Source organism: Nomia melanderi, chromosome 2, assembly GCF_051020985.1.
Source record: "Nomia melanderi isolate GNS246 chromosome 2, iyNomMela1, whole genome shotgun sequence".
In the NCBI taxonomy this organism is placed as follows: Eukaryota; Metazoa; Arthropoda; class Insecta; order Hymenoptera; family Halictidae; genus Nomia; species Nomia melanderi.
In genome coordinates this window covers 19,804,958-19,830,230 of record NC_135000.1, presented here as the reverse complement: position 1 = coordinate 19,830,230, position 25,273 = coordinate 19,804,958, and the positions used below count along the sequence as shown (strand labels likewise).

The following is a 25,273-nucleotide window of genomic DNA, read 5'->3' as shown; positions in this document are numbered from 1 at the left end:
AGAATTAAAAAGATAGAATTAGAAGCTCGTAAAAAGTGTACGATAAAAGAATTCCTTTTTTTTTAAAGTTTTGTTTAAAAATTTTTTTTTAATTTACAATATCAATTTTGCTTTCAGTTCTGGACGAAAATCCTCATTGCAAGGACACTGTATCGAACTGCAATTTAGTGTCACAAGCTCGACTCTGCAAATACCAGTTCTACCAACAGCTTTGCTGCCTTTCGTGTTCTAGAGCGAAACAAGACCTGGAGTAAATTCTAACCGATCGAGCATGTTTTCAGTGTAAATGTAACGTTTCGGTAATTAGCTACACTCGCGACTGAATTACGGTAAGTGTTATATGTGTAGATGTACTTACCTTCACACTGCCTAATCAAATTTTTGGATGTCGATGTTTGTACAGGGCGTTTCAGAATTATAAATGCAATTTAACTAATTAATTAGACGCATAACATAGTATTATTTCTGTAACAAAATTATATCATTTTTATATTTGATTAGAAAAATTTTATTTTAGACATATAACAAAGTTATTTTATATTTAACTACATATGTTCATCTGTGTATTTAAAATTCTGAGTTTAAATAATTCGTAACAGTGTAAATTTATTTTTTAATTTCACTCGATATCTCTTATTTATTAATTTTTATCTATAATTCTAAAACACTCTGCAAAATTGTATGTTTTACATTAAGTTTACACATTAACATCCCGATGCGTCCTGTTTTACGAATCTAATCGACCTGCGCTTTCGTAATTAGTAGTAAATTATAACATTTATAACGTTTTGTACTTTTTAGAAAACAAATTATTTATCAAGTCACGATAATAGTAGATATTCTAGAACGTACTAACTGTTTAAGTTATCAAGGACCGAATCGCGTAGAAAAATTGCGTCTTCGGTGTCATTAAATTTCAAGAAATGATTTGAACGAAATCATCGACGAAAAAATGTATACTACAGTTTTATGGATTGTGTAAATCGTAATAAGGCATTATTGGTATTTCATTTGTATTATTTTCCGTTACCTTTACCCGTTATAATAAATGTTACTTTATGCTTTCTACCTTAATTATGCTCCCTTTCAATTAAATAAAATTATCATTAATTTCAATACAAGTCGAGAGTTTTGAATATCACATCAACTTTCAAGGTAAGTATACAATGGAGGAATTAATTCACCATTATGGAAAATAGAATTATTATTAAACAAGCCACATCAACGAAGAAACCAACATAAAACTATTTACAGTCGTTATTGTAAAAATTATTTACTACAAATGCTACGTTCTAACGCAATAAATTATATATACATACTTTGTGTGTTTACTATTTTTACAGTGTTTATTATTTTTGGTAGACTCTGAAATTTTAGCAATAACGTGCGAAATATTGAAAGATTTGTTCAAATCAAATTTGTATCGCATTTTTAGTTTAACAGATCTCTTAAATATCAAAATTAATTGTTTTCATTTCTAATTCTTCACCAATTTTGAAGAAGTAAATTACAAATGGTCATTCGCATAAATATCCCAGGTCTACCTGCTTATTCAAGAAGAAATTATTACACTGCGAAACGAAAATCTATCAAATTACACATTTTGTTTTATTCGCTCAATAAAATAGTTCCTTGTAATCCATTATTTCCCACAAAAAACATAAAACTTCATTAATTCATTTATAAATAAGTCTTCACTGGCACATACAGCAATTCAATGTTACAGCGAATAAGAAACTTTAGATTATTTGAGACTCAATGGATTAGAAGAACGTTAATTGGTAATCGTAGAACCGATTAAAATTTAATAATAAATGCTCGACTATGCAGTAAAGGTGGGCAGTTTATTTACTCGAGGTATTATCGATGTCTGAACCCTCTTCAGCATTGGTTGTACTATTGTCATGGTTTTTATACGCCGAGAAGAACGCGAGAGCTTTCATCAGCTGATAGCTTTTGCTAATTGGAATATTGCTATCGTACAGACTTTTCGAAGATTTACAGTCGACATAGAACCACCAATTGCACTTAAGAATCGTCTGGTCGAACAACGTTGATTCAGGACACAGGAAGCTTTTCATGATCAGCCCATCGTCTGTTAGCGCGCAGACGTGAAATACCTGAGTACAAAAATTTGTTACATCAAAATATTATGATTTAATGTCTAAAGTTTGTTTCATCATATTAACAGTTTCAATAATCGTGTATACTTCATTCGTACTTTTAAGTCATCAATAGTATATTTATATATGAAACCAGAATATATCTCATACTTTTAATTGAAATATTAATTTTGTCATTAATGCTTATAATGTTAAAGTTATTCTATTATTGCATTGATCAAAGAACTGTCAATTACCTGTTAATACAATAATCATTTTTACAATGGACAGATATGACAAATTAAATTTATAATATCATGTTAATGCTGTCTATAACAGCTAACGCTGAATATTATAATCTTTAATTGAAATGAAATTCTATATTATTTTTTGGATTTATAAAAAAAAAGTATTTTACCATGCATCCAAGGTCTTCATCAGCATACAATCCCGGAAAATGTTTTTGATCACCGCAGTAAAAGCTTGTGTCCGGAAGATCAACGCGACTAGCGAAATTATCATCGAAGTTCTTGTCATAACCCAATGGATAGTACTCACGGGGTGCATTCATCACTTTCGTGGCTCCAGAATTATATTTACTGAAAGGATGAAATATTTAGTAATCTCTATTTAATCAAAAAATCATCGAAGTTCAGGAATATTTCAAGAATTACTTTTAACTACTTTACCTAAGTATTATTATTTAATATTTAATGAAATATATTTAGTATAATTAGATTTTTGAAAAATAGATAATTTATCTACGAAATATTACGTCATACCATAAGTAATGGCGTATCTTATCTACTTTGTAAGATATTTTTTAAGACAATTTAAAAATTAATCGAAAAATGGGGAAAGCTTATTCACAACGATGGCCAATACGTTGAAGATTTAAAAAAACGTAAGTATTAAGTTTTCACCCTAGAAGTTAACATAAATAAAACGATATTGTTTATGGGATGATCTAATTACAACAATGAGCACTATATAAAACGAAGACAAATTTATATTACTTTTTGGGAGGAGGCATTGTTGTGGTGGTCGTAGTCGTACTCGTAGGTCCCTGTTGCTTGCGCAGAAGCTGCTGCTGTCGAAGCAAAATGGCCGCCTCTAGAGCTTCAAGTGTAATATTGCTAGCTTCCGCGAGAGCTTTCAACGACGTTTCCATTCCCTGAATAGGGGCTAACGATGGCAAAGACGATGGCAACGATTGTCTTTTATCAGTTTGTTGTTGAGGCGATGATTGGCTGCTTTCTGGAGAAATAGGTTGGAAAGAAAGTAATGTCATTTCGTTTATGGAGGAAGCTACATCGTCTCCAGGTAATGGGAGCTGAAAATTAATAAAAGATATAAAATAATAATAAAGAATATTTTTAGGATCTTTTAAGACAAATTCAAACATTCAAATTTAGATTTTTCAATTGATTGTGGAAAGTGAAAGAATTACCTGATTGAGATCGTCTTTTGATACTTCGTTGTCAGCGTCTTCTAAGATAGTAGGACTATTGCTAATTCGATCGGTCAACTGTGACGACGATTGTGGCATCGAGATGAACGGTGGTAAACCTGCACTTCCAACTATCGGTTTCGATGCAGGCTCGGTTTCTATTATGCTCCCAGCTGGAGGAATTGCAGCGACGATGTTAGGCAGTTTTCCTGGCATTGCGGCTGCAACTGCGAGTATCTGCGGTGTCTATCAATTTGAAGAGAAAAATATAAATTGTTTCATAAGATTTGAGTAATTTAAATTTAGAATTATATAGTTGATAGACAAATATTATTATCATGATCAACCTATAAAAATTTTAAAGGTTGACCATAACAAAATTGCTTTGAACAATTTGGAAAATATTGTTTATAGAATAATTTTTCAAAGATTGAAATAATAATATGTATATTTCTTTAACTTTGCTTTATTCTTATAAACATTTCTCAAAAAGTAGTAATTTCTCAATATTTACCATTTTCCAAAAAAATAATCACAAATAGTATAAATTATAAATATAAATTAAGTATAAATTAACAGGAGAAAATGTAAGAAATATGATAAAGAAGCAGTATTACCTGATCCCTTTTCACTTGCATCGAAATCGCCTGTTGATGCCTTTTCTGCTGTTGCGCTGCCAATTGTTGTTGCTTCTGCTGTTGTTGGAGCTTCTGCAACTGTTGCTGCCTCATAGCTTCTTGTTGCTGTCTCATAGCTTCCTGTTGCTGTAATCGTTGCTGCTTCAACACCTGCAGCGCGAAAGCTTCCTGCTGTAACCTCTGCTGCTGTTTCTGTTTTGTTTCCTGCTGAAGTAGCTGTTGTTGCTGCCTCAACATATCCTGTTGCGTCACCGACAGAGCAGGCGCTGGGACAGTTCTCAAGACCGTTGCATTCTGCTGGACAACCAACTTCTGTCGTTCCGGTTGCTGAGCAATCGGTCGAGCAACACCAGATGGCAATGGTTTGAAAGGAGGCACTACTTGCCTAGTGTTTTGCGCATGCTGCCTGACTTCGTCCCGATTAGTAGCCTTGAAAATAGAATTAATGAATTTTTTCTATGCTTCTGGTTTAATCATTGAATTCGAAAAAAAGGTTTTTTATTTGAAATGTAATTGCCAAGGGGATCTTGCGATCGGAGTTGATACATTTTCAATTTGTAGAATGAAATGATATTCGTTAGCAGCGGAATATGCTTCTTATGTATCAACGTGAAAGTATTCTTGATTGAAATTCCTTCTAAGATTAAGATTCTGATGAGAATAGAAATCTGTGGGTAATTTAGCGACAATTGATTCTCTGATGAAAATCATTTTTTCTTTCGGACGTGTATAAATAAAATATACAATTTAGTTGATCGTATCAAACAAAATTAATTATATTAGTTATTTTCATGGTACATTGGATTAATTATAAAAAGAAGTAAAATGCAAATAATATAAAATAGTTCATTAAAATCGAGGGATATTTATTTTTCAGAACACGATAATTACTAATAAAAGAACCTAAAATCCTTTACACATGAAAGTCAACTATCAATATTAAGTGGAAGAAAAAAGATAGTTCGCGAGATTGAAATCTCATTATTGGAGCGTCGCAAACAATAGTTTGCACTTCGACCTAATGGAGCCTTGGGATACAGAAGAAATTCCGCTGCCTTGTCCTGATTTGTCCGTCCTTCTATTTTTTTTATTGCACTTTAATAGGTACCTATTATTTGTATCAATGTGTGTTCGCGTGGACATGAACCTTGTACTAGACCGTGCCGTTCCTGCAGAAAGTTGTGCACGGAAAGAGCTGTATCGACATTCATGCGCTAATTACGACAAGGTCGAAGTTGTGCTTCCAGCTTGCTTCGAGATCGCGTTACGGTTAAAGGAAACTGACTTGTTTGACCCAAGAGAAAATATACAACTTATAAGTTGTAAAATGGAAAGTGTGCGTGTCCCTTAAGGTATTACGAAACGTTAAACATGAAAATCACATTATCGAACAAAAATTTCGAAACGTTTGCTCATTTCAAATTTTTTTTAACAATTATTCAAACACCTTGCTTTATGTTTCATAAATTAACACAATTGTTTGTAATTACTTAAATTCCTGCAACGTAACCCTGTTTTTATTACATAAAAAATTATTTTAATGGATTCTAGGAATGGTAAATTGTTTCAAACATAAAATATTTACCGTATTAGTATACGATGGCACATTTCCCCTAGTAGACACGCTTCTTCTTTTAGCAGCTTCTACATTAGACAGCGACTGAGAAAAGCCCAACTCGTCGCCGACAGAAAAGCCTGAAAATAACATTGCACATTGATAAGTAATTGAATTTATTATACATTTTCAAATATTTGACAATATATTATTGGATTAATGACACACTGCATTTGAAATACTTCGACAATCTTTATGTTATCGTACAACACATGCTACGAAATTATAGGACACAAACATAACGATTACAGAACAAAAATCAATAGTAATTATATACAATAATATGATATATAAATATATAGTCATTCTATAAATTGAAATTACATAATTAAAAGAATTAAGTTTTCTACTACTTACGTATATTCACCATTATACAAAATTCAGCATTAATTCGACTGAAAATTATTGATTAAATTTTAATTCAAAGAAGGTTATTAATTATTATCAGAAATAAATTTTTATCCGATTCGTAAAATTGTTTCACCTGCTTATAATAATATTCGCAATATTTTTCTATCTCTACGAAAATTTCACTTTTCTAAAAATCTACTTTCATTACACATAAAGCACGTGTCGTTGCTCGGAAAGGGTTAGAAACCAGCACAAACCTGCTAGAAGAAGAAACCTCGAAGAAAGTTAAGCAATCATCTGTTACGCAAGAGTCGACACCACTTTTTGCGCGTCCATAGACGCGCAAATAACCGTTTTTTTTTTAATGGGAGGATCCTTTTGATCTTTATGGCGGGTTCTTCGCCACTAATGCAAATTACGTTTTCTTTTAAGGTGTCATATTTTACGATAGTACACACCTTCGTAGAAGATCCAGGCCAGGTCAAGGTAGCGAACTTTTCTCCTCAATCAACATCGAATTGACAAAAGCGCGATAGAAGTAGGTTAGGCTAAAATACATGCTTCCATGCGAAAGTCATTAATATCATGCATGACTTATATGACTACATAATTATGATTTACATGCCACGCTTCTTCATTTCCTGATTTTCTGCATCATTTCTTAGAGTACTGGATAATCATCATTTAAGTGTGTGAAATACGTGGCATGATTACGGATGCATAGTGTTTTTAATATTACTGAATCAACGAAGATCGTATTAACATATTCTAATAAGAATAGTAAATTTCGAAATTACCATCTTCTTTTTTTTCATCACTTTATGAATTCTAATGTTCTTCATTTTTATGCAAATATAAATATTTCAACAGTATTTTATGGAAGTGAAAGCTGAACAGACGTACGTTTTTTTCTGCTAAGAGTTTCGAGAAGATAAACCGAAATAAAAATTGATTTCTGTTTTTATCCAGTTGTGACAAATAACGGTAATACAATTTAGTGAAATGATTTCATTGTTTTCACTTTCATGAAATTAGTAGGTAATACAAAAACCACGTTTCTCAGTTTTATTTCTGAAACGTTCATAATTAATAAACTATTGATTACTTCATAAGGATTCACGATAATATATAATTTTCAAATCGCACGCACGCTTACGTGCTAAGTAGCATAAAAATCGTTTTCATTCTTTCACTCATAATTACACGTTTGTAGAATACTTCCAGTGTATGTATTAACTCGAATCTTATATAAGAATCAGGAGCATGGAATGACACGAAGCATTTATCTTTTTCTGGCTTGATGTGACAGTATATCATTTCGTCGATGGTAAAATGATATACGAAACAGAATGCGTTATTAAAATTAGAAAGTGCATTATTAATTTTCATCTATTATTCCAATGTAAAGTGGAGTTATAAGTAGTTTGCATAATAATAAAAATAAACCAACCAATTTCGTTAAAATTATTCATTAAATAGAATGTTAGAAAAAGCAGTTGAACTTGAAGCGTATCTAAGCAGAAAAATGCAGAACCTCCACCGCAATACATATTTTTTATACGCGATTCCTAGCGATTTCTCGAGAACTATGTTACATAAAAGTTAAACAGTTATTATTAAGAATCCCCATTGGAAAAAATGGTGTCTCATGCAGTCCGATGTACTTTATAATTTCATAAGGTTCCATTAAAGTCAGAACGGTCGTGTATTTATAAATATTTACAATATAGACAGCTACTAATATACAAAACATACAAAATAATAAATTACAGGGACTCGATTCGTGTCTTCATTGTTTTAATCAAATTCCAAGATCCTCTATCATATATTTTATTGAAAATTTCATGTTCTTTTGTGAAAGCACGTAACAAGGATAATACGGTGCAACGTCTCCGGGTTTATGTTATCATTCCATCGGCACCTGTGCTTGTTTCGACTCACCCAGGCCGACGTAGCCTTTGACACCTCCAAGATTTCGTACTCGAAAGAGGCCGGACTTTTTGAAGGCGCAGTTAAGCACAAAACCAAAGTCCGATTGAAACACGCATGTCCCTAGCGTCTCCCGCCACGTGCAGCCTGCAACCAAACGGGAAGAAAAGAACACCATGGATCCCTGTTCCGATCCAACTTCGTCGTGTTGTTTAGAAGTGAACTCGATGAAGCGTTTGAACGTGTCATCTCGATTTCAGAATCAAAGGGGATGAAATCTTAACAGCATATAGATTCATGAATCTTTCTCTGAAGTGCTGTGTCTTTTAATCATTATCATTTGTAACATAATAAATTATACAGTGAGGAATGCAAGTGATTGTACAGCAAAATTTTTATTCAGAAACATCTATGTTTTGCAGATTATTTAATTATATTCGAATATGTACTTTTTAATTTAATATAACAGATGGAAAATAAAGTGATATGAGCATTTATTTTCTCATTGGATTACTAACGGAGTATACGATTTAACAAAAATAATATTTATGTAATTTTTAGCTTATAAAACCTGGAATTACTGCAATATATTTTTTTTAATTAGCGTGAATATTGGTTTTTTTTTTAATAACCGTACAATAATTATTGAATACAATTCCAAGCAAAAAGTATAGAAGATTTGTGGACCTGTATCTAGCAAGATTTTTTTCTTAATTCTGAGGGTACAGAATAAGCTTGCACATTTTTTTATTCGTATATTCGAAATGTCCTGTATATTCCATCGTAATTTCTGGAATACATTTACAGAAAAATTCTTCTCTTATGAAAGTTTTACTCGAAAAATAAGGCTTGTACCTTACAAAGTATAAATGAAACGTGATTTGAATCATTCATTCAATTTCGTGCGAAGTATCATAGTAAGAATCATAGTGTATACTTAAGAATGATAAAATACTGTTGGAGAAAGTCTACGTTTTGGAAACCGGATATTTAGCATAAAAATGTGTACTTCATTCTACGGGTACGTTATTACGATGGAAAGTTGCGGATTCTTGTCACTTTGAGTTAGATCAATTAGCAGGTGTTTAATCGTTTCCGATGCTGACTCAAGTTATTGACACGAGAAATTTGGAAGTGAATGGAACACCGTTTTTAACGTGATCTATATTCACATGGGCCTCAATCCGTTATGTTTAATCTGTGCTATTGATCCTTTATAGTTGATGAACATGTTGGAATTAAGGAATCAGGGACGAAAGTTCGATGAAATATGATGATACTGACAATACACAAACTCGAAAATTTATGAAATATTGTTCGATGGAATTATGATTTTGTTGGAACTCTTTTATTCGAAGTTACTTATCAGAATTTTTCATTAAAATATAAAATAATTAGAAATCGTGAAATTAAAATTCCTTTGCTGCCAACTTTAAACTGTATTTTAAGACCTCTAGTATCCTTTCCTTCAAGAACAGTTTGTACAAGAATCTCGTGTGTTGTGTAGATGGGAAATTGTAGTCATTTTCAATGAACGTTTATGGTTCGTATGCATTGTAATAGCTTAATATGTTCATGAAAACGTTTCCTTTTCGTGAAAGCAATCTTCCAGTGAAATCAGCCATCAGGCGTTATATATTCTATTGTCAACCATAATCAAGGAACGATGAAGACAGGTTTCTAACACTCTTTCAAAATTGTCCTTAGGTGTCAAGAATAATGACATTTTCTTGTAGGAAATCAATCGTATATTTGCGGTTCTTTGGAAGAAACATGTTATAACGACAAAGAGAGTGTAAACGAACACTATGAGCAATGTAATGCGTATATTCTGAAATTGAAATTGCTAAAGAATTGAAGGTTCCCCTTTTCCAAATGTTATTATCATACTGCACTCCTTATAGAATTCTTAATGAAATGCAACAATACATACATGGATACAGTTACTTTTACTTCTACAATAATTCGACGAATCACCGAAATTCCCTTGATACTAATACACAATATAGTTCAATATTCCCTGTATTCGTGAGCAACTTTAGTCGTTAATTAATAATATGTTTACACAATTTTTCAATTAACAATTCCTCTGTTAATTTTAATTGTTAATCTTCTTTGTTAGCTCATACTTTCGAAGTTTTATTTAGAATGAACAGGTAAATGAGATTTGATAGAGACTAATTTAATACAAAATTAATCACGTCATGTGGAAATTGAACTCAATCGGAATTTCCGTGGAATACCTATATGTAAAATTTCTAGGGAATGTCCTAAAGTTTGTGAAAGGTACGCCCGGAATTCTCGTTCGAAAACAGATTTGCCGGATCTCAGACGTGCCGTTGGGCCACAGCCTACTGACCCACTTGGACAGTCGACTCATCTTTTGACCGTGTTCCACGACCAAGGTAAGTAGTTCCTCATACACTAAAATCAGTTCCGCATCCCGAAAATAATTTCCCTCTTCTACTGGAAAAGAGGAAAAGTCAAGACGTCACTGGACAAGTTTACGAGCGGCGGAAACAAAGCCACTCGTTTATGTCGTTTCATTTCGTTTCAATTTTCTCAGCAATTTTCCTTCACGCTCTGAATAGTAGGCCGGTTAGTATTATCGTATTGCTAGGTACAGGTCTTCGTTAAATTACACAACAAAATTGTGAGATGAAATGATGAAACAAAGTAGCGAAAATTAATTGTATAAGAGGCAATAATGGCGTCATTGGGAGTAATCCCGACACACGTTACACTACCGTCAGAAGATTACAGTAATATAAATTGCGGTTTTATGTAATGAACGAAGTTTTACTTCTTTTCCACGTGACCTAACCAAGACTTACATAAACATACATTTATATCAATTAAATTTTAAAAGAAGAAATTAAATTGATTGTTAATCACATGTTTTAAAAACTTTATATACTACTACTAAATTGCGAATAATTATATAGACGCCATTTTTTATCTAATATTGTATAAAACCTAGAATTCAGAAAGAATTGTTTCTTCTGATACGAGTTTTGTTAATTGAAGAATAAAATAAACACTTGCTAATATTTGCTATTATGTATTAATAAGAAAATTGTTCAATTCAATTTAGATATCCTTTGCGTTGCAATTTTTAATCTTTACAATAATTGTCAACTTATTCGATATTCCAATACCGTGACAAATGTATCAACGTTTGAAGCAGATCGTACTCTTATGTAACATTTCATAATAACCAGGAGACGAGTGGTCCAATAGTTATAAAATCGTCTGGGCAGAATTACGAAATCTATCTGAAAATCTGTATATCACTGTCTGGTGGTTAAAGTGTGCAAAATCGAAGAAATGAACTGCGAAGAGTGCTAACAATCTGATGACATGACAGACGTCGTCGTCTGTAGAAATTTTATAGCTGTCGTTTGAACATGGTGAAATTTTCGAACGAGAAAGCTTAACATGGACGAGTACAATGAGAAGCCATTGGTTGACCGAGTTATGAAGGAAGAGAATTTCAAGCAGACACTTGAGAGTTTATGGAGCATTTTCTTACACGATGTATAACTTCGTTTTGAAGTTCATTAGAGTTTTATTGTTTATGTTATCTGATTTTTATTAATATACAATAAAAGTGAACAGAAAATCAAATTGATACAGTCATACACGGAATTTTTAATTGAAACACTTCGGGTTCGAAGATGTGGATATGCAATGACATCAAACATTTTTGTATTGTGTGGTTATCAATTTATTTAGGATGAATTATTAAGGATAAATTAGTATCGTCAACTGTGAGTAACTTCTCTTTTACTGTTAACAGATGTATAAAAAGTTCGATATTTTAAAGTATACAAAATTTTAATAATATATCAGGTTTCATCATAATGCATTGCTACTAAAGAGAAATCGATTAAAAATCCATTACTGCCTTACACCGTTATTAATTTCTGGTATTTATGTTCTACAGGATATGCTTTACAAGCGGGAGGTATAATTTTGTTATGGTACCACTCATGTTTTATTCTTGTCATTAGAATCACTTTGTGCCGACTTTTTCGAAACTTCATCTATAATAACAGTTTGCGTGTATGTCGATCAGAGAGTTCACATGCGGGGCAAGTGAAACGACTACAAATGATGATTAGATAAAGAGAAATTTCCTGAGAAAACTATTAGATGTCTAAAATAATTTAAAAAACTAAGAAAGGCGAGTAACAAAAATGTTTCTCGTAACGAATAAAAATTCTGTTCCCATTTGTTAACAACCTGAATTTGATACTAGACATATTTATATAAAATCCGTATTTACTGTTTTTTACTATAACTTAAAAGAAGTTTTTTACTATAACTTATTTACTATACCTTATTATCAATTTTACTAAAATCAGATAATATTTTTTAACACTTGATAACATCTTTAACATGTCCTATGAAGCTTTAAAACAGATTCGTCTAAATAAATCTGCATTTACGTAATCATCCATAATCAACTACTACCCGTGTTGTTTCGTGTAAGTAATTATGCGCTATTGAATTGTAATTAGCATTCTTTTGACGCAATAACAAGGAAAAGAAATTTCTTTCCTTTTACAGTACCCTTTCGCCTCGGGAAATGAATCTTGATTTAGACAACATGACTAACCAGAGATTCAAATCTAAACTACGATCGAGGACGATGACATTTGCGGTGCGAATCTCAAGGATACTTTCACTGTTCATCTTGGAATTGACCTAGCGTAAGCGAGTCATGATATAATTAAAGAAGTAATACGAATCTTATGAATGGAGATAAAAATTCACTTTTCTTTATTTAGAGATTCCCATGATTAACGTTATAGGAAGTAATGATGCCTATATGCGAGGAAACCTGCGCAACTCTTTCCCACGAATGGCCTTTACCTTTACCTTGAAACCGACACACCTTCAGAGTCGCTCTGTGTTGTTCGTAAGTAAATGACATATAACCAGTGGCCATTTTTAATTTCTTATTATCATCAAATAACTATTAGATTCTTCCTTCAAATCAAATTATAATCATAGACATCTAATTGCAGATTAAGTAACTTTTTGTAATTTAAATAATTCTTATATATCTAACAATTCTAATATAAAAAATATAAATATAAAAAAATCTAATACAAAAAATAATTCTTTTATTTTATTTATACCATTTATTGGTTCGATTCATATTATTAAATAAGAATGCCTTTCTGAGCATTCAAGTGAATCGTTGTGTAATAAACAAACTCAATTTAGTAATTGAAACATCGAAAGGTTACTTCGAATTTAAATTAGGTATATTGATATCTGATTGAAAAAATATTTAACTACTGCTTTACCCACTCGAGACATTCTACTTGGTTGTGTAAGATATCGGGCCTGTGATTTTCTGAATTTTAAAATGGCATCGAAATATAATTAACCAATCAATTGTTGAAGATCAGATATCGTGGGACCTCTAAAGGAACGCCACGACTGGACAGAAGTGGGTAGAAAGTAACCATTCAGAAATAAAGCGTTCACATAGACCCGTTGCTGACCCGGTTCCCCAAATAACCTTAGCGTCGAAATCCTAGTGAAATCATTATGGTAATTTACGAGTCATCAATTAAAGAATCTTTTCATTTAACTTTTATAGCAGTATTCTCTTAATGTCATACATTTTTTAATTGATCCGATACTATTAAGGGTACAAGGTAACATTTCATGTTAATTGATTTCTATCAAATTGTATAAAAATAAAAACTTGCGATGAAAAAATGAGAATGAAAATTCAAAAAACATTTGATTTACGTGAAATAGTTTCTTACATTAATAACGGCAATATTTTTTCAACTATTTAATAAACTTGCTAATGAGTAATCCGCTGCTTTCTTAGTAATATGATAATATAGTTTAAGTTTACGACATCATTTCGTCCTTGAGCTCAATAAAAATGGCGTAGGATGATAAAGAAATATTGCCAGTTACTTATAAAAATAAAAGTATTCAAGTATTTCCAATTTCCTTGGACATAAATATCGAATTAACACAAAAGTTGCGAATTCTTTTTTAATTATCTGTTTTCTAATCGGAGAAAATCATTAATTAATGTTTTTCAGAGACTTATCGACGTGTTTTTTCCGGTACATATCTAATCTATAATTTATTCGCTCATTTTTTTAGGACATACGCAGAGAACCCTCTATTGGCGCGTGACAGTGTCCATTTACGATATATAATTTCTGCGACAAATCAGGTAATTAATAAGTGAAAGTTATTGTTTCGTTAAATACAGGGAAAGTTTCTCCTAGATCACCGGCGCATTACGATCGAATTGACAGGATAATAGTGAATATGTTACATCCTGCAAGTCACCGTGTCGCGAGACACCTCGTTCCTTTGGCCTATATTCGATCACACACGTGTATTACACGAGTGTTGCCTCAAACCTCGAAAATATGTAATTACCATCGATTTCGAACTCCTTTCTCGATCGTACCCGCAATCGTGGAATCAACAGCAATTGCTTACTTTCGTCGGCGATCTGTTCTATTTCCTTTTGTTTTCTCGGTTCCAGTATTTTCAACGACAAATGCCGATATTTTTGCACTTTCTAGTCTTCACCGATGCGTACGATTGATTTTACTGTTACTCTTCAGCGCGTGATGAGTCCAGTTCTTGTAAGGATAGAAAGGATACTTCATTGCATCCTTGTATTATGGACTGCACCATCAGGGACAGTGTTTTATGAAACACACTTATTAAGAAGGAAACGTGAACGTCGGAGATGAGTTCCGATGCAGAAGAAAAAAGTGAAATTTCTATTCAAACATCTTGTGACCTCTCCAATACCACGTGGTCAACACTTACGGCTGCATTAAAATTAATCTTATAGGCGGCACTTGTTTCAAATCGACCGACTCGATTGGAAATTCAATTTCTATAATTTGCATATCTACAGAAGCGAGATAAGTTCATAATATTACACGCAATTAGAAATGTTGTAATATCTATTACTCAGTCACTTATTTACATATTTATTTACACTTTGAACAAATAAAATGAAGTATCAAATACATCGATAAATGTTTATAATGTAAGATGAAATTTTAATATATTCCACATTTTATTATATCACCAACATTAGATGCAGTGTGTAATAATTAGACTGCGGATCTTTATGCAAATTCAAATTTTCAAGAATGTAATTAGAAAAGCAGAATTAAAATGGAAAATGGTTTTTCCCAACACATCTCATGAAAAACACTAAACTTTAAATATTTTATATATTCTTTTGCGTTATATACATTCTGTGCAATTTTACACTTCCAAATTTCCCATAAATGCATAAAAATCCGTAATCTAGTAATCATTTATGGTATTAATTGACAGTTATCCACAACGTAATTTAGTTTTTTTCTTTCTTCTTTTATTATTTTATGCTACAATTATTTTTTAGTTCTTGTAAGATTTATTAAAATAATCTTTTATATTTTTCTTTAACAATTTTTATACGGAAACAATATCAACACGAAGACTAAAATGTTTTATACAATATTCATGTTTTATTCGTTTATATAATTTATATAATTGTCTACGTTATAAGAAACAATTCCAACTATAATATTACGATTACCGTGCAACAGGTCACGGATACGTCGTCGCGAAGAAAACCGTAAAATGATTGAAGATTACTTTTACTGTTCCACGAGGACGCATGGAACTACATAAGAGATCAAAACGTAACCTCATTTTACAATATTTCGTATGCAAGATCGTATTTACAAAGAGATCTGCGTTCAAGTGAGAAAGTTGCAGCGGCCACTCTGTAGAAGGACTACGCTATTAGTATCGCAAGAAAAAGAGGCAAGAATTATTGGAAGATCACGTATGTTATGTCCGATAGTAATAAGATCGAGTGATAGGGTAGTTTGAGTGGTGAGATCAAGTAGACAGTGCAGTCAGTCGAGATAAATAAGGGCTCAATAGCACAGAGTATAAATAATATGCTTTAATACAAGGCGTAAATTATGGAAAAGGCCCGAAACATAACCCAAGAAATATAAATACTTCGGAAACCAGTTCCCAATAATAGAGTACTAAAAAGAAAATAACAAAAAGTGAATCAACAATTCCCTTTTCGGCAAAGAAAGTATTAGGAACTGGTAACTGAATGTTTAAATAAATATAATAATAGTAAAGTCCGTGGAAAGAACTCTATCAGAAATTTGTTTCACTTATAAATTGATGGTCAAGTTTATTTTCTTCATTGCAAATTTTAATAAGTATCAAATAAAATGAAGATTTAATGTAAGCTAAAATTAGGATTAAAATTTTTTGATGCAGTAAGTTTTACATGGCAATATTAACAATGAATTTGTTAAATTTACAATAAATTCACGATTCAGAAGAAAATAAACTAATTAGATTTGTAATAATAAGGCAATCGTTTGTGCGAAATGAAAAAATCCTTTGGTGGAAAAATGTTAAGAGATTTTTAGATTAACACTTCGATATTCCTGTGACAACAAACGGAAAAGATATTTGGTATGTAATTGCAGATGCATTAATGGTTACACATGAATATCAAGATGTTAACAATGCATTTGGTAACACAGCTTCTAGCTTGTATATCCGAGGAATTATAAAAGGAAGCAGCAAGTCAAAAACTCAATCAATTACACGGATAATGATCTCTTGAAACAATGACGTGCTCATACGTTCACGGTTGCACGCAAAATCATTACGAAACGAGCAGACTGTAATGTATCTCCAAAAAGACAATCCTTTAGGAGAATGTAAAACAGGGTTGATTTACAGAAAATAATTTATTTAACTAAATAATATTTTAAACGCAAAGAAAATCGATTAAATTCTTTTGGACCTTTTCTCGCATGTGCTCACATTTCCAAACACAATTACTTTTATTTTTTCAAATAATGCCAATATACTTCAAGCTTCATTAATTAGTGCATAAATTTATAGTACACAATAAAATAAAAAATGAAAGTATAATTTATCAAACATTCTAAATACAATACTTTAAATTCAATATTTGCAATTTAACAATCATTACAAATAATTTAACTATCATATCACAATGTAATTTAGCAATGAATAAAAACATACATTTACATGAAAACGTTCTTGATTTATTTATCAATAATAGAATTACTGTATCATAAATGATCTACCCAATATAGAAAACATCTGTTTTAAAATAAATATTATAAACATTGCTCAAAGAATTTTAATGTACATTTGAACGAAGTTCAATAAGAAAAACAATCAATATAGCATACAGGACGCATTCAATTTCAGAGAAATTTTGAAGAAAGAACCAACAGTTCTATGAATGAAAATTTACTTTCGTATAATCAATAATTACAGATAAGGATACTTAAGCTAGAAGCTGCGTTTTCACGAAGAAAGAATAGATCGTACATACCGACAACTACGAAAAGGAACAAGGTCGTGGCGATCTTCATACTGGTCGATCCAGTTTTGATTGTCGCAAAAGAGCTTAGAAAGTTGATGATCCTGGATGTTTCCTTTTCGTCGGAAATCGATTCGCGCTCGGAACAACTCGAAAACAACTCGGAGAGTGTGTCTTGTTGCACGATGATCAAAAACGTCACCTGCTAGAGAGGTGTCCAAACGAACCGCTGGTGAACGTGATACTCGACGATTCAGAGATAAAGAGGTGCGACGGGTTACCCGTTCCCGTGAACACTAATACTGCATGAATATGTTCTTCGAAGGCGAGCACGCGGGGCACTTTCAGACCCCATCTGGTTTCCAGGGACGGCTGAAACTTGGCTCCACTTTCATGACCCCCACTATTCACTCGGGCAAGTATTGCAAACGTTTTATTAGTTTATATTATATATATGCAATTGTTAATTGCAAACATTACAGTAAACATGCAAGTCTAATAGAGTTATTTACATATTTTTTTTCAGCCAACGTTAGATATTTCTAAGTATACAGAAACGTTCGTACTTCACTCAAGTCCAACACTAAAAATATTGTCAATGAATTGATGAAAAGTAAAATACAGTTTATTATGAAAAAAGTTTTTAAACTTGTGGGTCGTTGGATGATAAAATTCTTTTTGGCGTGTATATGCATATTTGGTAAATTTTATTGAATGAATCACTCTTTTAGTTCCTCTAAAAAACAAATTTATTTATTGATACTCCGGTATGAAATGGTTTAAATAATTTGATGTTCTATCGGTTTTATGAGATTACTAATTTTTCAAATGAATACGCGTTGAAAGGATCACGAATAAAAAGGATTTTCTATGTTTCTTTGTAAAAGAACGTGAGACGGTCCTGTTCAGCCCCTCCAAGCTCCACGAAGAACGGTCTGTTCATAGCACAGGTTCGATACGTGTACATCGAAGCGGCTATGAGTAAAATCCTATGTCGAAGTGTCGGTGACCCACTCGGACCAAACGATAACGGGATCGTCGTGCGTTCATTCAGAGTCCAGCGAATTGATCGGACTGTAAGGAAGATCGACTAGTTTTTTTCAAGTAGGTCTGTAAATGGTTCAATAAATAACGTAATTTTGAGGAACAACTCCCTTCCTCCAAAACTTAATATCTTAAAAGTATTTATAAAACTGTGGTAAATAAGGATAATTATTTTTAGGCACATGCAAAAGAAAATGCTAATTTTAAAAGTGTACTGCATCTTTACTTCTCTATATAATTATACAATACACGATAACATTTTGTCCATGTTTTTTACTTTAATTGGGATTATATTTCCTTCAGTTTTAGTTAAAACGGTGTTTATAAAAATTAGAAGGTGCAAAACTAAATACTGTTTCATGAAAAATTTACTAAATAAAATAAGTAAGTGTGGAAATAAAAGATTGAAATAAATTTTTTCTAGTATTTTCGATAAACATAATTCTATTATATGCCGCTAATAGAATCTAATATAATAATACAATACAATCAATAATTAAATAATAATTAATAATTCGCTAATATAATCTTAGTAATGAAATGAAGGAATTATTGTAAAATAGAATTGTTTTATGGATAATTTGTTTAATTAAAAAATGACTTAATATTTATATATTTATTTAAATTTCTTATATATCGTAAGTGTATAATTGTAGTCAGCCAAAGCGTTTATAGTTGTTGCCATCAGTATGAGTTCTAAGCAAGAATTGAGTGACGTAATAGTGCATTCCGCTGCACCGATTTTAAAGTGAAATCGTGCCTTTTACTTTGCAAAGTGTATTAAATGTAATAGTGTTATTTTTAATTTACCCGAATTGTGAGTGTCATTGTATTAATGTTTTGCATCGATATAAATATAAGATACAATCACTTTCATTTAAATGGATGGGTAGTCTGATTCTAGAAGATGCTATTATGCACTTGACCATGCCAACATTGGGTGTAGGTCAAGGCTTACCGAATGTCTGCATTTCCTCGTGAATACCTATACACAATTGTCAATTCTCCTAATTTCCTTAAATGGTATTGTGCTTACTATAACTATAACTTTTAATTTGAATCTCTAATTTTATATTTATCTATTTCAGATAACTTATGCTGTTTTTCAATTTTCATGGATTAATGGACTGAAAGTGACATGAGATTCGAAACATCGATGTTTGGTAGGACATTACGTCATTTCTTCTGAGCTGATTTATATTGTAATTTTATTTAAAACCCTGCAGAATAATCAGATTTATATATAAATTTTGTACTTCCATAAAATAAATTTTCCTTTCGATTTTTTCGAAATGTTAATATTGTTTTGAATGTAGGGAGAATTAAAAATAAGTTTCACCACGACTACTGTGTAAAATATTTACAAATAAAATAAATGTGATACGTTTATATTTATTAATGTTTCAGTAGTAAGTACCCATTATTCGTAGTTGGCATCGTTTATTGAAGAAAATATTTATATATGATTATCTATATTTTATTTTGATCTAAATTTATTGTACAAATTTTTTGAATTGATTTTTTTTATAGTATTTATAACTTATCCAACATTTACAACCTTTTTTCAAAATGATCCTTATGGCATCTCTTATTTATTTGTCACCAAAAATTTGATGCGATGTTATATTTATTCTTTCACATTTTTATTTCCATAAACTAGAGTCCTTTAAAGGATATTACGTAGTATCATCAATGATTCTGCAAACTTCACACAACCAAAGTAAAATCTAGTACCCTAAATTAATGTAAAAAATAATATTAATCAATACGAAAATGATTTTGTAATTAAATGCTTTATATACCTTCAATAACAGAAGGAACAGATCTTCGCAGCATCGTATGAAGTCAGCCGTTGTATGTTCTTTTCTTTTTATACATCATTCTGGAAATAATTATAATAATTTATTATATTTTATTATAAGAAATTTAATTGTAACTTCTTTTAATCTTCTTACTTGTCAATTTTTGTATATGAAAGTTATTCAAACATATCCAATAATAACACGAAGTGACCGGTGTTTGATTACGTGTGCCTTATATTGCCATACTTTTTATATTTTTTTCATAATTTTGTCATTATTATTAACATTATAATTTTTCTTAAAAAGAAAAATTTATTTTATGCACTCCCTGAGAGCTGCACCATATATTTTTTTATCCTTTCTCCATTCCATTAGTCATTTCAATCTGAAATAGAAACATTAATAAATACAATTTTTTTAATAATTTTAAAATTCGTACAATGAGAAAATTTTAAACTTATTTGAAAATATCAGAAATATTTCATTTAGTATTATTGCATACATAGCTTATAATTTAAGTTAGATATTAGAGGTTAGGTTTACTTAAATCTAGGTTAGATGTTGTAAACGAAAAATTAAACGTTTTGATTTTTCTTACCTTTCTTTTCAATTTTATTTCAGTTACCACAATTTTCATGTTACTGCATACATTTTTTTCCAGTATTAAACTTGTTATTAACAACAATCATTATCAACCACCATTACAAAATCCGCCATTGTAAGTAAACGTGAAGGAATTCAATCTTATCATAAACGTTATAATATATATGTGTATATACGCATAAATGCACATACATATGTGTACGAATTTTAAATTATTTAAATACTATTGTTACAAAGAAATGTTCTATTTTTATATCCTATAATTATATGTTGGTAAAAATGTTTAATTTAAACGATAAATTTACCAAAATGATCGAAAATTTTATTTTTCTGATAGAGAGAATTAGTAACAAAATCGTTCCTTTATATAGGATATGACAGGATAAATTTATTGAAAAAATAAAACCAATATTTATTTAACACTTCGTTGATGTTCTTTATGTTAAGAGTGTGAAATAATTTATCTGCACTCAGAAATTCAGAGGTCGCTGCAGTAAAACCCTTTTCACAGTGAATTTCAAACAGTTTCTATTTTTCGGAATTAAAACTTTATTGTTTTACTTCCACAACTAAGTTATGATACAATTTAAAATTTAGAATTTTCTAATGTCAGTGAAATTACCACGAAATATTACAGCAATTAATCTTAATAGTAATGATGCATATGAATTATCATAGACTATAATGAGAAACGAAGGTTATTTATTATTGAATTTAACACTAATAACAAAATTAAGTCAAACCTCAGGGACTTTAATAAATATTAATATTAATAACATTGTCCGGTATGTGTTTATCAATAATTAAACATCTAATACAAAGCTCTGATATAGCTATATCGAATTCATAGCACGCGTCGCAGATACTATAATCGTTATGCGAAAATGGCGGCCATCGGGCTCGCTTGATTTAAATGAATTTCCACATTAATTTCCGTATTACCCATTGTATGTTTATAGGTTGCCATTTATAGACAAACCATCGTTATAAGTGCCGCATTCGTATGTCTGCGTGTTTCGCATTCGCAAAAGATGATCTCGGACGATCGATGCACTTTAAAAATAGCAGCTAACGATTCGAGGGATGCAATTTGGGGTCCCCATTAATTCCGTTGCCGGTACAATAGTCCAAATTATGGGAAATGTTCATCGTGGCGCAGCAGGGTTTCTACAAGCGCAATAATTCTATCAATTGAACTGACGAGTTCTGGTGAACCACTAAAAAAATATTGATATGCTTCAACCGTAAATTACAAATTGCTCTACAAATTGTTTCTGGCTTCCTTTTTGGGCATATTTGCGTCACTATATCAAACGCATAATAATATTTTACTTGTTCGAATTTGATTCAACACATTGGAATTTCATATTGTCTTTGGCTTGCGCGCACGCGTGATTTTTCGAGCTGTTATTTGTATTAGCAGGCGCCAAATTATATTCTTGGGACAAATGAAACTAGATGTCGTTCGAAACAATTTTAAGGATCAGTCCGTCATATTAATCGTATAAATAACGCACATATTTACTATTATATAATGATTGTAAAAAGGGTAAATAAAATATTAGGAAATAGATACACTTGGAAACAAAAGCATTAATTTAATTATTAATAAATAAAAAATTATTAGTTTCAAAGCCGAGAGCTCATTTATTGAACAACTCTTTGTTAAATACGAATCATACTCATATCAGTGAAATGAAACGTGCATCGTATCAATGTGGTTAGCCACGGATTTCTGAAATCAGAGATATTTAAAATCGTGGATAGTGAGTCAACGGATGTAAATGACTGTTCTCTTTAAAAGATATATATTACATTATTATAAAATTTATCAGTTGACTTTATTTTATGTTTTTTATAGACCCTAGGTCCAACTAGATACATTCAGTAATATTTTCAAGATTGATTATACTGGAGTCTAAAATAATGGTTAATTGATTATTCTAGAATGTAGACCATTATACTTTTTGAAACAGTGGCTTGAACATTTAAACATAAAAGTTCCTTTAACATATCATTGGTATATTTATTAAATTTATTAATATTTTTACAATTTTCGAGTTCAAAAGACCGTTCAATCGTTTGTTAAAGGTAATTTCTATCATTTCGAATCTGACTTTAAATCCATTTCAAACAGTTCCCTCAGCTTAACGATTTAACGTGCTCAATTTAATTGCTGTAATTGCTTTGCATAACACTCGAGCCAGTTTCCAAGAGGCCGCGATTGCAATTCATGACTGCTGGCGGTCTCCGTTGATACGGCGAGAAAGAAACTCCTCGTTAATGATTATAACACTACCTCCTCTGTTCATCGTTTCATTAATACCGTCTTGATACTGGGAGCCCAGAGCATCCCTCATTAAGATGTGAAAAATTGATCGCAGAATACTTTTCCCAGAAATTAATTATAATTCTTCTTTGACGGTGTAAAAGGAAAATTTGTTTAATTTTAAATGTTTCTCGTGACATTGAGAGATAATCACGTTCATGGATTTCGAATGAGTTATATGTTAAGATAGATATATTTGGTACACGTGGTATATAGTAATACTTGTCTCAGTATAGTGTGCGGCACCCGCTTAGTAAATTGGATAAAAAAGACATCAATTATTGGTCGTCTCGCAGGCACATAATAGTTCATTCACCTCGAGACAATTCAATGAAACACGTGGTGACCTCCATGCAACGACTGAAAGTGCATATGACCTGCTTTCTATTAAAATTTTTTCTTCGTCCTTAACGCTATCTGTTTGTTTTAAAGTGCAATAACATGTACCTATAACAGTGTGTAAAAATCATACAAATTTAAAATGATTGGGACGAAAGAAAACATAAAATTTTCTTTAATTCTAATTTGTACAGAATTGAATCTACATAAATTGGTATAAACATTTGCTGTTCTGTAACAGAATCAATTCAGTTTATGCTTTAACAAGTTTATTGACATATTATCGTGTCAAGTTCAGCATTAGTTGACATTAATTGTGCTTATTTTTTTAAGGTAATGCAATTGGAAGTGGTACATTGATTAAAATATAAAAAATAAAGTGATACTATGAAAGAAAAAATAATTAAGCAGATAAACATTTCGAAAGTAAACATTGATAGTTATCGGTCGTACTTGTCACCACTTTCGCTGGACTGATTCCAAGGCTTGGCCAATCTGTGGAAGATCGCCGCCATTTGTAGGCAACATCTCTGCCCAGTGTATCCTGCATCCTTGAGGAGGATCGTGTTTACTCAGCACACGCAGCGAACCTTTATCGTGCCGTGCCTGAAATTATTTATCAATGTGAATGGCGAATGTACCGCGTTGTATACGAAAAGTATCTGTATGATGCATTATTTATCACTATCGGCATACCGACGAAATACTGGCGTGTTTAACGTCAAGCTTTCGCTCCCGCGGTTAACAATTATTTTTTATATTCTGACCTTATTAGTCAACTTTGAAATTTATGTTAATTAATTATCAACTTTGTGCTTAAATAGTATGTAAATTTTTTGTGACGTTAATAATAAATAAACCAACGTGTCATACTAATATAATATTTTTATTTAATATTAATAATAACAACATCTTCAATCGAAATATTAAAATATAATCGAGAAACAAATTTTTACCTTATTCTCTCCATGCAGTGAATTATTTATGTTTCATAAGTACAATTTATAAGTCCAATATGATAACAATAGAAGGAAACAGCATTTTATTGAATAAATCAAAGAATAGGCTGTAGCTTTCAATATTAATATAAAAATTAAGTACAATTATTAAATCGAGAAAATATCTTAACAAATTTACTCTTGTATATTTTCCAAAAAGTTAAGGACTAATTACTCTTTCACTATCTGTTGCGTTGAGCATTAAATTAAGTCTCCAAACTTTCGTCAGCAAGCTACGAAAAAATTCTTCCGCGGGGGTGTCACGGAAATATGGCGCCAAGGTGGCGTCAACTTCAAAATCGGGCGCAAGCGCATTGACGGGGGTCCCGTCGATTGTAAACAAAACCGGAGGCGACCGCGTGGTTTGGATCAGTGAGCCGACGACTCTCGTGGTCGAAGGAGTCAGTGGAATTGTATTTCTACTTCCTTTCGCATCCTCAAGCTCGATCGGACGTTTCGCAGGTTCGCATCGTTAATTCTCCGGCGATATTTCCCGACGAGAAGAACGGGTCGAGTGATCGACAGGAACGGCGATTCCGATCGGGGGACAGTGATCGAGGTCCGAAGAAAAGAAAGTATTTCGTTGACAGTCGATTCATTTCGTCCACCTAGATACTGGATCCACAAACTAACATCAAGCACCATCGAACAAAAATTTTCTCCTGAATCAGAAAAG

The 25,273-nt window shown here is 31.6% G+C and overlaps 2 protein-coding genes across 10 annotated transcripts in view; one reads left to right on the top strand and one right to left on the bottom strand.

Annotated features, from left to right (window-relative positions):
• Nucleotides 1-1,073, top strand: part of LOC116429091 (thrombospondin type-1 domain-containing protein 4) — a 32,400-nt gene extending 31,327 nt beyond the window's left edge. For all 8 annotated transcript variants that reach the window (XM_076374475.1, XM_076374474.1, XM_031981556.2 and 5 more), the window contains one exon: nucleotides 118-1,073. In XM_076374475.1, coding sequence (XP_076230590.1) covers nucleotides 118-254 — 137 coding nt within the window. In that variant the 3' untranslated portion in view covers nucleotides 255-1,073. The remainder of the gene's footprint in view (nucleotides 1-117) is intronic.
• Nucleotides 1,074-1,169: 96 nt separating this feature from the next.
• Nucleotides 1,170-21,104, bottom strand: mtg (mind the gap). 2 transcript variants are annotated; one of them, XM_031981565.2, is made up of 12 exons: nucleotides 20,927-21,104; nucleotides 20,482-20,713; nucleotides 20,329-20,408; nucleotides 20,085-20,261; nucleotides 17,495-18,556; nucleotides 8,098-8,232; nucleotides 5,776-5,885; nucleotides 4,170-4,619; nucleotides 3,553-3,798; nucleotides 3,119-3,435; nucleotides 2,521-2,701; nucleotides 1,170-2,120 (listed from the first exon to the last, which is right to left on the bottom strand). In XM_031981565.2, the coding sequence occupies exons 5-12, from the start codon at nucleotides 17,532-17,534 to the stop codon at nucleotides 1,845-1,847; spliced, it is 1,755 nt and encodes a 584-aa protein (XP_031837425.1). In that variant the 5' UTR covers nucleotides 17,535-18,556; nucleotides 20,085-20,261; nucleotides 20,329-20,408; nucleotides 20,482-20,713; nucleotides 20,927-21,104; the 3' UTR covers nucleotides 1,170-1,844. The 2 variants fall into 2 exon arrangements, with proteins under 2 accessions (XP_031837425.1, XP_031837426.1); XM_031981566.2 differs by lacking the exon at nucleotides 20,085-20,261.
• Nucleotides 21,105-25,273: the final 4,169 nt, after the last annotated feature.